Raw genomic sequence first — 13,996 nt, 5'->3', positions numbered from 1 at the left:
AATTGTCAAGAAAATGTTAGATGTCTCGAGTCGTTTGCAATTTTCTCTCCATCAGTGCTCGTTTGCGGAAGTTTTGCTTTCCGGACACCTTGATTGGGCCTTTGACCTTATGGATGTCAGTTGTAGTGGTCGTTACTCATTGTCTCGACGTCGCTGGGAGTGTTCTTGTGGGAGCTGTCAAAAATTCGTAAAAATCAGGCAAGTGGCAAAGAAAAATTCGCCAAATTTTTGGGCAAGATAGTATGTAGACATCGATGCTTTCCTTTGACTCTCCACCGATGTGGAAACACTTCCAGAAGCGTTCATCGGTGTCCGGTTCTTGATGGAATCGTGGTGGCCTCCACGGTTTGGAACAAAACAAAATCAATGCATTGTCTGTCGTCACCAGTGGGAGACGTATTACGTGGCAAAGAAACGCACCAGCACCCGTATTCACTCTTGAGGGGCCTGAGATAGAAGCCCACATCATCTTCGTTCAAATGACAAAGTTCTAACCAGGGTTTGCCGACCGCAATTTCAATGTCATTTTTTGGTCCCTTAAAAAATGGCCTAGCCAATAGCCTGTATGTAGTTTATGAAGCATTGGCGTGTTCTTCGGGTTTGCAATCATGTTACATTACTCATGAACTTCTCTTGTAAGATTCGTGCGAAACTGAAAGTTGTAATGTCCTCTCAGGACAGCTTGAAGTAGGTTTCAATTCTCAGTGAAGTGCAAAGGTCTTAAACCGTCATTGTGAATGTCAATGGGAATATGATCCAAGAGTCCACAACCCCAAGGGAAATGTGTGATGGACTCTTAGTATGATCTGTGCGCAAAGAACTGCAGTTGAGTCATTGTTTTAGCAATATGGCTGCGTTCTGAGGTTTAGCACATTCTTAGACTCTTATTGTACTGGAGTGTGCACTTTATAACACGTGTACATGTATAACAAAACCTGAATTATTGAACGGTAGAAAATGATATGCCCCATTCTCAGCTTTGGTTTCTGGCGTTCTCTTAATTATTAGTATTTCAGGCTGCGTGTTCTTGGGCTCCGTGTTCTTTAAAGGGGAAATATACCCTAAAATCAAATTTTCACCAGTTGTAGTCTTCGGGGTGCTGAGTCGAATGGTCTTGGACCGAGGAAGCTGAGACGCTCCCTTCCTCTTTTATTCCCAGTCGAACTCGCGCACTTCCACCGAAACTGGGTGACTGCGCCCTACTAGATAGGGATTTGTATGGAAAAATCACTAAAAACGCCGTTTCGTTCTTATAAAAGCGCGGATGACCGCGATTGGTCCGTATGTTGTAGTCTTTTGGCCGCTGAGTCGACTGGTTTTGGTCCGAAAAGGCTGCGATGCAGCGTTCGGCCCTTATTCCCAATCGAACACGGTTGAGTAAGCGGTCACGTGCTCACTTACAGCCTGTTCGGGCCCGTTTATGTCACTCGAGTTGAATCTTTGAACCAGGGAGTCGCAAAAGCCTCTTACGACTCCCTGCTTTGAACCTTTGAGTTGAACCTTGGTGTGAAAATTGTAGCCTGCAGGCACGGTGACCAGGCGGCTGGTGTACGCATGAGCACGTGACCGCTTACTCAACCGTGTTCGGTTGGGAATAAGGGCCGAACGCTGCATCGCAGCCTTTTCGGACCAAAACCAGTCGACTCAGCGGCCAAAAGACTACAACATATGGACCAATCCTTTTATAAGAACGAAACGGCATTTTTAGTGACTTGTTCCATACAAATCCCTATCTAGTAGGGCGCAGGCACCCAGTTTCGGTGGAAGTGCGCGAGTTCGATTGGGAATGAAGGAGGAAGCTCAGACGCTCCCTTCCTCCTTTATTCCCAATCGAACTCGCGCACTTCCATCGAAACTGGATGACTGCGCCCTACTAGATGGGGATTTGTATGCAAAATGTCACTAAAAGCGCCATTTCGTTCTTATAAAAGCACGGCGGACCGTGATTGGCCCATATGTTGTAGACTGGTTTTGGTCTGAAAAGGCAGCGATGTAGCGTTCCTTCTTTATTCCTAATCGAACATGGCTGAACAATCGGTCACGTGCTCGTGCGTACACCAGTCACCGCGCCAGCAGGCAACATTTTCACACCAAGGTTCAAAAGTTCAACTCGAGTGACAGAAACTCGCTCAAACATGCTGTAAGTTGTAGCCTGCAGGCACGGACATGCTGTAAGTTGTAGCCTGCAGGCACGGTGACTGGTGTACGCACTAGCACGTGACCACTTGTTCAGCCATGTTCGATTGGGAATAAAGGAGGAACGCTGCATCGCAGCCTTTTCGGACCAAAACCAGTCGACTCAGCGGCCAAAAGACTACAACATATGGGCCAATTGCGGTCATCCGTGCTTTTATAAGAACGAAATGGCGCTTTTAGTGACATTTTGCATACAAATCCCCATCTAGTAAGGCGCAGTCACCCAGTTTCGGTGGAAGTGCACGAGTTCGATTGGGAATAAAGAAGGAAGGGAGCGTCTCAGCTTCCTCGGACCAAGACCATGCGACTCAGCACCCCGAAGACTACAACTGGTGAAAATTTGATTTTAGGCTGAACTTCCGAGGCTCTACTGTACAGTCCTGTACATGTAATGTAAAGAACTTGGTGTGCCCCCGTCAATTTCTACCTGTAAACAACTTGAGCACATACACCGGAATACAGCGCTGAACCAATACAATTATCACGACTATGCACATGGACCACATGATAGTACATTCGAGCGCAGGTATTCCCGGGGGGGGGGGGGGGGGGGGGCTTTACATTATTTCACTTGCAAACACATTGCACGTTACATGCGATTTCGATTCCTTCACTGTAGATCTACAGTCAACTTCGCGTATAACGACACTCGGCGGAGCATCAGAAAAGTGTCCTTATTCGCGAAGTGTCGTTATACCCGAAGTCCCATTATGTATTACAGTTGGATGTGACTTTGCTCTGGGCATAGAAATTCTGTCGTTATTCGCGAATTGTTATATCCGCAGTCGTTATTAGCGAAGTTGACTGTACATAAGAAAAGGAACAAAACAGCCGAGCTGCAGCATGCATTCTTGATCAATAATCTGGCACACCCTGGTTTCAGTCAACCACTCGGTAGCAGCTAAAAGTGCTTATAGCCGAGACACTGGCAGGAAGTGCTATATGTGTGCTTTCTTTTCCATCTCCATCACAATGAGGAAACTCAATACAAGTGCAGACTGCCTCTTTTACGGCCAAAGAAACACAGTGTATGGTGAAGAAAGTGTCCTAAGGCCGAGAAAAGGAAATAGCTAAGTAATAGGAATGGTAAAGCTACTATATAAAAAAGACTGAAACCGAACCCGTTAAACAACTTCCAGCTAGTACGTGACATACAAGTCAGTTAGGTTCAACACTATGCCAGTGCATGACAGGGCAGTGCCCAACTCCGATGCCAGCCAGCCACGTCATGGACAGACGCACCAATGAGATGATGGTTAGGGAAAGTTGGAGGCGAAAGTTAACCACAACTTGGAAGAACGGAGAAATTGTGCACAGCTACAAACCGGATCCGGGAACACAAGCTTTCGGTCAAAGGGAATGAATTCTACACGAGCATCTTGAGAAAAGCACATGTGTCATTCCCCATACTTCAGTCTAGCCAGCACCAGCATTTACACACTGAATGTCGGCATACGATAGAGTGACCAAATTAGGACAACATCACCAGGCCTGGCCATCAAACAGAAGACTGTTTTCGAGAGCCACATGGATCTGTATGCAGTGACCATGACCATGATACTCGATAGGCACTTGGATACTCATATGTGCACAGAATATGATTGGAAAAACCTCAACCAAGATAGAGGCATTGAAAATCTGTCTCCAGTGGCTTGTCTAAACACGGCTACGAATCCCACCAGTCCAAACTCACACAATCCACTACAAACGAGCTGTAAATGGTCAGTGTACTGTGTTCGAAACGCTGGACCACATTCCTCGGCAAAGGACATCACGGGTGTGCACGTACTCTTAACCAGTTCAGCCGTGCATGGGATGTGACAGTATTGCCTGTGGCCGAACAGCTTGAAAAAGAACGAGACAATCCCTCTAGTAACTGCATATGGCACATTTCACAAGGCATATCCTTGGCCTGAGAGTGCGCAATGACGATTGTTCCTTCATTTCTCTGACCAGTTTGGGTCCACACTTGAGGTCCATAATCAAGATGGAGAGCAGCCAGCTTGCTCTATCGGAACGCATGCGACAATGTTCAGTAGACGGCATAATCCTGACTCCTGCATGGACAAAAACAAAATGAAAAGCCACACCAAGTCATAAGCATCGTGACTAGTATACATGTAAACTACTACAATGTATTCTGAATGCAATTGAACCTCAGAACATAAGCCATACCCCTGGCAACTGCATACTCTCGGTGGAAACTAATTCAAACTTCACAAAACGGGGTTTCCAGTACGTTTTGAACTCAACATCGATAACGAGTAATCTATAACGTAACGATTATGAAGTTGATTGTGAGGAATTATTGATCAATGACCGAGTAATCGGTATAATCGTTTCAGCCCTACTTGTACTTCATAGGTGAACCCAATCCCATGGGCCACGACACGCTGATACCGACATATGCCATCGTTACAGGGTTTAATGCGCAGCTTCCACATCCCATACTAGTAACACAACTACAAGCACATGCGCCTCTATGTGAGACCAATCGACCTGCAAAAGTTACAAATACGGCAAAAGCGTGTGTATAAGCGCATGGGCCATTACGATATGGTCCTCTTGTCAGGGTCTGTTCACTGTAATGCTGTCCTTTTTTCTCGGCTTACGGGGCAGGAATATCTCAACAGGAATGTCCCCGTTGTGTTGGTGATGTGCAAGCGGCGTGGGTCGGCTAAGAGTGCAGTGTGGAATGGTGGAGTGAGTTAATTCACCGAGAAACGATGAAGGTAATAATTGCGCCTGTCGAACACCATGAGACTCCAGAACATGTCTTTGTCTATGGAGTAATTAAGAGTGCATACATACTTATTTAATTCTACCCAACTTCCCATGACTACCATGTATGAACTGTGAAATCGGGTGAAGAGCCTCAATGGAGATTGCGCTGAACTACAATTTTGACCCTCGTTTGCAGCTGATCTGAGAACGCGATCAGCCTTTTGAAGTGTATCTGTTCACATTCAAAACACCCATTAATATTTGTAACATCGTAGATAATTGTCCTCATGTTTACGAGAAGAAAATCAGAAATCCATCAGCCATACCAGTTTTCGTGATTCTCGTGTATTGGCAACTAGGTTATTAGGAAAAATTCGCCAAATTTTTGGGCAAGTTACTACCAAGACAATTTTTGCTTTATGAGCAGCCTAGGACTATGGACTATACATACCTGAGGTCTGGGCGGTGTCCGGTAGTTCTTTTTTGGTTCTCACGCCATCAAGTATTTTGGCATCCAAAAATCATAAATTCTGGACGACGCAAAATTGAGAAAAGTGGCTCTGCTGCAACATGACGGAAAAATCTCTGGCGGAACGGCTTCCAGATTTTGTTTAGGGACTATCCTAGCCCTCAGCAGGCCAAGTTACAATAGCATTAATGAAAGTCTTCCATGCCAAATCGAAGACGATCAAAATGGTGATTCTGCTCAAAATTGGTCACAGAAAAAGTCGAAAAAAGCGGCGTCGTCATCTTCATTTTGCATAAAGATTCGGGTCATTTTTGGCCCTTGGCGCATGGACTGGGTACGCTGGTACGCGGCGCGGTCTGCATATGACTGCATCACACAAATCCATTACATCATCAAAATATTTCAGCAGAATCCTATGATTCCTATCCATGTCGACCATGAACCTCAATTTTTTTGAATATGGCTCTGTGGGCCTGCTTGTTTGGGAAAGAAGCAAGTGCATTCCAGCCATGACTTGATCAGTTGATGGCCTTATTTTCAGCTTGACTCGAAGCAAAAGTCACCGGCAGACACCAGTACGGGTGATCATGTGTTCCCGGCCGTGGATGCCTTGCAGTCATTGTCTTTGCATACATGTACGTAGGTTCCGCTAGTGTTCCCCCAAACATGATTGCGAATGAAACCAGTAGCACTGCCTCGCTGCAACGAGCTGACGATGAATGGAATCCACTGTCGAACAGCCGAGTTTATTCAAGTGTCGGTAAGAACGCGATACACTGCCACTAGTTCTGTGATTTGTAGGTTATAATTCTTATGCATTCACGTATGGTCGACTTTGTGATTTCTGTTTGCATGTCCGTATGACTGTGTTTGGTGGGAAAGTAGTTGGCTCGCCTAAGTTTCTATTGGAAGTTTTGTTGTATCATTATTATTGTGTGAATGTGTGTTCATTGATTAGGTACAAATTTCACCTACGTGCGTGCGTGCGTGCTTGAGTGTAATTTAGGGATGATGACACATGGATGTGTGTTTCCGAGTCTTTGTGTGCACGTATAATGTATACGTGTGTGCGTGTGCGTCTGTCTGTCCTGTTTGTGTGCGTGTGTGTTTCCTGTATGTATGTAAATTTGGAAATACACGCATGTGTGCGTGTGTGTGTGTAGGTATGTATGTAAAATAATTGGAAAAACATGCATGCGTGTATGTGTGTGTTTGTAATAAAAAGTACCGTATTTCCTCGATTAATGGACCATGCTCGAATAATAGACCATGCTCAAATAGTAGACCCTCCTAGAGGCCTCACGGAAAAATAGTAGACCATGCCCGAATAAGATTTGAGTTCATCGCTTTTCGCATGCGCACTGAGAAAGCACGTGGTGGATCAAAAAAGGACGCGATTTTAGGTTGCGCAACTACAATTTTTGTAGTGGCTAGTGCTTTCTTTCATTATTTGAACATGGTCCACTATATTTTCATCGGCACACCGCTGGAAATGGTGGATTTTTAACACGTCATAATATAGAAGTTTCTATATTATGACGTGTTAAAAATCCACCATTTCCAGCGGTGTGCCGATGAAAATATAGTGGACCATGCTCAAATAATGGACCATGCCCGAATAAGAGACCGGGGGTCCAACCCTCTTCAAAAAACAAAAGACCGGGTCTATTAATCGAGGAGATGCGGTATGTATGTAGAATTGGAAATAAATGCGTACATGTGTGTGTGGTGTTGTGCAGGAAGTGTGCAGCGTCACAGCCGACTGACTGCCAGCATGTCGGTGACCAGTGTTGACGGCGCAGCAGGTGATGAGGACGCCGACGACGATGCCGAGCAGAGCGGATTCGTCGACGTCAATCTGGCCAGCGACGAAACGGCCACTGCGGCGACGGCAGCGGCACCCGCTCAGAGCTCGATGCGACGGAGCTTACCGATCTCTAAAGGCTTCTCCATACTGCGCCGTCAGCCGCTCGCAAGCAGTACGGAGGTATCGCCGACAACATCGGCCGGTGATATCCCCGTTGCCGTGCCCACCGCCGCCGTGGCAATGATGGAGTCTCCGCCGCCGGTCGTGTCGTCCCTGCACGGGGAGCCGTACTCGCCCTGGATGAACGTTTCGTCTTCGTCGGCCGCTACCGCAGCCGTGGCCGCGGCGCATCCTACGAGCAAACCTGCCGTCAGACGATCCCTCGACGCGTCGTCCTCGGCCGGTGCGTCGCCCACGGCAACCGTGCCAATGGCGTACCCCGTCACGAAATCGCCTGTGCACGTCGCTAGCAGCTCGCTGGAGGCGCAGTCCTCGGCCGTCGGATCCCCGCTGTCCATTGCCCATGAGGACTGGTTCGGAAACGCTCTCTCGGCGACCCGTCACCCTCGCCCGGTTTCCGCGCCTCCCAGTCACATTCGCAGGACCGGTTTGAACAGTAACGGCAACGGGGCGCTATCGGAGAAGGCGAAATCGCGTACGCCGCCTCCGCACAGCTTGGGATCGCGTACCACGTTTCATCCGTCGCTTCGTCGACAAGCCGACCAGGCACGCACTGATGTTAGCGTGCCAATAGCCTCCGAGATGATGTACTCGTCCAATAGTAGCTGCCTGACAGCCAAGGAACTCAAGGCCATGGATGCGCGTGTCAAGAAAGGTTCGTCTCAACCTAATCTAGTACATGATTTCTGTCTGTCTGTAATTGCGGAAGCATGTCCGTAAATGGGGATATTGTTAACTTAATCGAGAACGCGGGGGCTACTCACGAGTTTCTCAGATATCTTTCTTCATCTACTGTCCTAGTATCCTTTATCTTCATACTGCGAGTGCAGGTACAAGGTATGCCTATTTTGATCTTTTGCAATACTTTTGTTTGTGACTTTGTGTGCAATCCAGCAACGGATGGCTTTAGTCAGTGCTTAAGTTGTATGCCTCGGTCGGCCATGATCGGCTTGTATCGCATACAGGAGCACACACATCATGCTACCCCGGCTGTAACGGGACTCAAGGTAGGAACGAAATGCGTACGCAAGCGTCTGGATTACGCCGCGTTTGTGTTATGCCTGTACACATTACCTCATTGTGCACACTACACTACCCATGACATCATTGTGCACACTACACTACTCATGATGTCATTGTGCAGACTACACTACTCATGACGTCATTGTGCAGACTACACTACTCATGACGTCATTTTGCACACTACACTACTCATGACATCATTGTGCACACTACACTACTCGTGACATCATTGTGCACACTACTCATGACATCATTGTGTACACTGCGGTACTCATGAGTCATGACATTGTGCATACTACACTGCTCATTGCATCATTGTTCACACTCCACTACTCATGACATCATCGTTCACCCTCTCTGTTGTGTCTCCAACAGCGGCAGTACGTAGACTTGAAGATGAAGATTCAGGGCACTACATTCGACGCCGAGTATGCTGAACAGTGAGTACGAGTTAAATTGTCACTAGGGTCAGGGGCATCGAACACACTACGGGAACACCGGTATTTTTCAGAGGAGCCACCCCAACCCCACGAGTAAATTGTACTTCAGGTGGCTGACCGTACCACACTAAAATTCCTTCCGACGCCCCTGCTGCTGAGTTCCTGTAAAAGCCGTAATTATATAACAAAGTGAAAAGAAGAAGGACAACATGTTACGAGTTATGACTAACTGTCCACCAACGTAACCAGATCTTATACAGTCAGCGAGTGTGACAAAATGGCACAAAATTGAGTTACATATAACGAAGTGCTAATTCTAACGAGTTAACGAGGAGAAATCTGTCGTTAAAATAGAAATCGTTATACAGAAATCGATACATATAGCATTGAGAATGAGTGAGAATCGTTACCTTTGGTACACGTCAACCAGTCAATTTTTGAAAAACGTTATATACGCGCCTTGTTAGAATAGAGGCTTTTGCAGTAAATGTTAGAACTGTGTCTGTAACAGTGTTGCACTCGAACCGGCACCATTTCTCTCCCCCTCATTCTTCCTTTGAAAGTTTGAGTAAAGTAAGTATATGCAGTAGGTTGTCCTTGCTAGCCGTTAGCAACTAGTCTCATTATGCTCTGTGCTTTCTGCTGTAGGATGGTGGACAGTATGCGAACAATCAACACTTTCTCCTCAATACAGGTATGTTTTTACTCCTGTACGTGTGTGTGTGTGTGTGTGTCTCTCTCTCTCTCTCCGTCTCTCTCTCTCTCTCTCTCTCTCTCTCTCTCTCTCTCTCTCTCTCTCTCTCTCTCTCTCTCTCTCTCTCTCTCTCTCTCTCTCTCTCTCTCTCTCTCTCTCTCTCTCTCTCTCTTGTGTGTATGTGTGTGTGTGTATATGTGTGGTGGGGTATTTTGCCTTTGGCTGGAGGTAGTTTCTCACCAGTTCACTCTCAGGTTCATACCTTTCCTCATTCGGTTCTTAAAATTGACTTGAGCTATGTACAGAATGAATCAATCGTATTTCAAACCCACTTGGAAACATCTAGAACTCTGTGGTGTATGCCTGTGTGTATGATTTTGCCTGCACTGTTTGTGATCTCTCGTTTGCATCCACAGCATCAGCTGAACCGCTCCATCCACCTCAAGCAAATGCTGGACGACAAGCTAAAATCGTACGTTCTCTGCTCGGCTTTTCCCCTGTTGACCATAGTTACGACACCAGTAGAAGTGATGGGAGTCAGCCTGTAGCCTTCACTCTTCTAATGGATATCATGTTTTTTTGCTAGCATTTATCATGATAGTATCATGAGCTAAAAGGAGGAGATTTTCCTTTAGCCAGCGGAGAGGGCTCAACACAATAACGTGGAGCACTATTACACACAAAAAGGCACAAAGGAGGTTTACGGAGAAGTCGCAACTCCGAGTTTCTTGCACAATGCAACAATCATCAGGCGACTTGAGCTATGTCTTCTGTGTCTCTTTTTTTGATAGTTACCTGTGTGTGTCTGGTTGCTTCTCTGTTTCTCTGTTTCTCGCTCTATTCACTGTGCTCTCTAGGAAAAGATGACCACGGCCATGCAGCTGGTCGGCTGTATCAATGCGTACCGCTAGCGGTTTTGGTTTACACGCGCTGCACACGGACACGGTGCTATCTGATGAGTTGACTTGCGTCGTCAACGGTTGATCACCCTGTGCAGTGCACTATCAAGAGCGGTCCACCAGACGTTCAGCTTATCCCGAAATGCTTTCCGGTAAAGTGTGTCCGGCTGCTGGGCATATGGTCCAGTGGTCCAGTCGTTTGGTCCTGTTCTGTGCGCCTGTTCTGGGTCGTCAGTATGCCTCAGCACGCACCATGGTTGCTTGCAGTGTCTGCCCGAGTCCGAGAGTGCAGGCGATATTTGCTGGACATGGATAAAACAGCCTGCCCCTGGGTATCAGTGTGCCAGCGTGGAGAGTAGTGAAATGTGAAGATAAAACAGTTTTAAAAGGCTGGATTCACGCCACCATCGGTATCGGCGTGAAATCCACACGTAACGATATGCGTGTGTGCCACGCATGCAACTGCCAGGCCAGCGTCGCACCCCTTGACGGCCCTGCAAGCCTAACAGGATATTTCTGTTCCGGCCAATTGCACCCGCAGCCTTACACCGTACTTCAATGCCACAGCCGCACCCGGTGAAACCTGGCCTTGCAGCAGAGTGAGCATCCTGCACTAAGTTAGTACACCGCACAGTGCAGTTAGCACCCAGTTGCACCATGTGTGCCGCCCACTGCTTCTTTTCCTCACTCACGAGGCTAGGTTGAATCGAATTGCACTGCACTTGTCTTACCAAATTTTGCTCGTCAATCATTTCCCATCACGTACTGTGTCATAATTATCTCGCTGCAACCATGTTGAGTGGCGCCTCTCTCCTGAACACCGGTACACAAGGCCCGCTCTCAGGGCCAACTCAGGAACGGCATGTAACAAATAGCTGCTTACAGCCATTCGAGTGTTCGGTGCTGTGTGACGACATGCTCCGAGGTTTGCAGCCCCTGGGCGCTGTGTGCGCTTTATTATTATTTTTTAAGTAGTTGCTTGTTCGAGCATGCCAATGTTCATGTAATCGTGTCTGTTTCTCGGCTTGATTTCTTTCCGATCCATCAAATACTCCTGACCGAAGATTAATTCTCGTTTGTTCTACATGTCGTGTCGTTGTTTCTCATTCTGTTGCCCTTTTTATTGTCTTGCTGACTATTTGCTGCTACCTGCTATATAATATATTATGTCCGTTCATGCTGCAACATTTCAGAGTCTTCACTCCTTTTTGCTGGTCTTTGATTGCCCCCCCCCCCCCCCTGCCCAGTTTTGGTCTAGTATGACCTGAAGGCTGTGGGGCTGTGCTGCTATATTCTTACTTCATAATAAACTCCGCTGCTCGCTTTTGCAGCAGTAGTTTTCAGTGTTTCTGGCCTTTCCTTACCTCCAGCCCTCGTGCTCCTACTTCCAGCTCTGCTCCCTGTGCTTTTTAACTTATTTTCTTTTACCATCGTTGTGTAGCGTTATGCGCCTTCTTGTATTCACCATGCTAATCCAGCGTACTGACCGTACTTCACGTAGGCAGTCAGCTTTGACTTGATTACCCCTCGAAACAGCTGATGTGCTGTGGTCCGCTAGCTACCGTTGCAGGTGCGTTGACGATGTGCATGTGCGTGTCATGTATTGCGTTGGAGTGTGCTAGCATCGGTCTTTGTCACAATCATGGTGCAGCCTCACCACAATAGCATACTCCGTAGTGCAGAGATCTCTGCTGTGTGCGCCGTGGCTTCGCAGTACGGCCATCTCTAGAGCCGCGCCATGGTTTTAGAATAATGCAAGAGGTACTTCAAAAGGAACTAAAGTAGGTAAAATGAGTAACAACCTTGTGCTGTATGCTAAAGCCAGATACTAGTACGTCCACTTCACTAGTTTCCCCTCAATCCAGATGAATATGTATGGGTCATACTCTCCCCAATGCATGGCCCACTGGGAAGTGTACTTAGCATCCGAGTTATTTCTAAATTCTTATCCAAACCTACTTCATTGTGCATGAAAGCACCCGTGCTCCGGACAATGTCAAGTCTATGTCTCATCAGAGTAAGAGTACATACTGGGTGAGATAAAGCATCTGCTGTAACCCTGCGTTAATTTCGTACACAAGCAATCCGGCGTCACACAGCAAAGCGTTCGGAGAGAAGCAAAACGGACATAAGGTAAAAAGAAATGAGAGAGAGAGACACACACGCACGCACACATGCACACACACACACACACACCGGCACACACACACACACACACACACACACACACACACACACATGAATACACAGATACTCATAAACGCACATACACACGCACGCACACCCACACATGTAAATTTCGCATGTGAATTTCGCACGCATGCGTGCACACACACAGTGACAGATGAAGGGGAGAATAAATAGGTGATATAACTCAGGGATATAGCCAGAACAAAAGTGAGGGGGGGGGGGGGGGAGAGATCATCGGGCCCATCTTTTTTCTGATTTTCCCGTCATTGTGGCCGCTACTTTCACCGACATCAGTAAAGCAACCAATCTACTTGTCTTCTTGTATGCACTTCCATTCCATGACTTTATTCACCAGCCACTGGAACCTGCCATTGATATGGTTTTCAGTGGTAAGTATTATCAATAATAATTATGATAATGCAATGAGACTCCGAGCGGCTGTGACTCAGATGGTGATGGTTAGTGCTATCAAGCAGTGCTCAAGCTGACTTTCATGCCGTGGAATGTCTCAGTACTCCTTGTCAGTTTTGTGCTAACTTAGATTGTGCACGTCTGACTGTTCAAAATCTGGTTTAGTTGGTGGACTCGATCGCATAACTTGTGCCCACAACTTCCATGTTACAAATTATGCTACATGTACTACCGTATATTCTCTATTACAAGCACAGGTCTCCATTACTAGCACAGTCTCTAATACTAGCACACTGTGAGCACCTTTCGAAACATTATAAGCACATTATTAGCACGGTCTTGGTGGAAATCAATGCGGCATGCATGATATCTGGCATGTATTTCTTCTTGCTCTGTATGGATGTATTGGTTGAAAAAATATAAGCACGGTCTCCAATATAAGCACAGGTCTCCAATATAAGCACGGGGTAGAGGGGTGTTGAAAAAATATAAGCACGGCGCTTATAATAGAGAATATACGGTATCTGATATAAGTACTTTAATCATGCATATAACAGGGTGGCGCTCGCACCCTGAAGGGTGGAGCATTCGTGATTTTGAAATGGAGCTATCAAAAAGTGAAGGAGGGTGCAGCACCCCGCTATGTCGCTTTGGCCGAGAACCATGGAAATGTATCCTCTCAGGGTTACACAATGTCTTCGTCGTCTTCTTCTTCTTTCAGGCCTATATTTCCTTCTTCCTGGATTGTTGAGAGTTCCATCATTCCACCTGTGCTTCTGAGACGGAATGGAGTGGTTTGTGGAGAATCGGAATCGGAGTTTCCAAACAGCGGAGTTTGACTGGTAATGCTGGATAGTCGCTGCCTACTCAGCTGCCTTTCCTCTTCCGGCGATAGCTGTCGATCCTCCAGATCTCTTCTCTCCGCAGCAGGATTCTCAATGGTGGGGCTCTGTTCCCTTGTGC

General features: G+C 46.8%; 1 protein-coding gene and 1 long non-coding RNA gene across 2 annotated transcripts; one reads left to right on the top strand and one right to left on the bottom strand.

Annotated features, from left to right (window-relative positions):
• Window positions 1-3,137: 3,137 nt before the first annotated feature.
• LOC135828916 (uncharacterized) lies at window positions 3,138-5,671 on the bottom strand. Its single transcript, XR_010555774.1, has 2 exons — window positions 5,372-5,671; window positions 3,138-4,253 (listed from the first exon to the last, which is right to left on the bottom strand). It is a non-coding gene; the product is annotated as an uncharacterized LOC135828916 (long non-coding RNA).
• Window positions 5,672-5,877: 206 nt separating this feature from the next.
• Window positions 5,878-11,989, top strand: LOC135828970 (uncharacterized). Its single transcript, XM_065341408.1, has 7 exons — window positions 5,878-6,149; window positions 7,129-8,031; window positions 8,271-8,383; window positions 8,775-8,839; window positions 9,488-9,533; window positions 9,950-10,005; window positions 10,391-11,989. Exons 1-7 carry the CDS (start codon window positions 6,023-6,025, stop codon window positions 10,398-10,400), a joined length of 1,320 nt encoding a protein of 439 aa, XP_065197480.1. The 5' UTR covers window positions 5,878-6,022; the 3' UTR covers window positions 10,401-11,989.
• Window positions 11,990-13,996: the final 2,007 nt, after the last annotated feature.

The sequence above is a fragment of the Sycon ciliatum genome, chromosome 12 (genome assembly GCF_964019385.1).
Source record: "Sycon ciliatum chromosome 12, ocSycCili1.1, whole genome shotgun sequence".
In the NCBI taxonomy this organism is placed as follows: domain Eukaryota; kingdom Metazoa; phylum Porifera; class Calcarea; order Leucosolenida; family Sycettidae; genus Sycon; species Sycon ciliatum.
The sequence above is the reverse complement of the archived record's forward strand: the minus strand, read 5'-3'. Positions and strand labels throughout refer to the sequence as shown.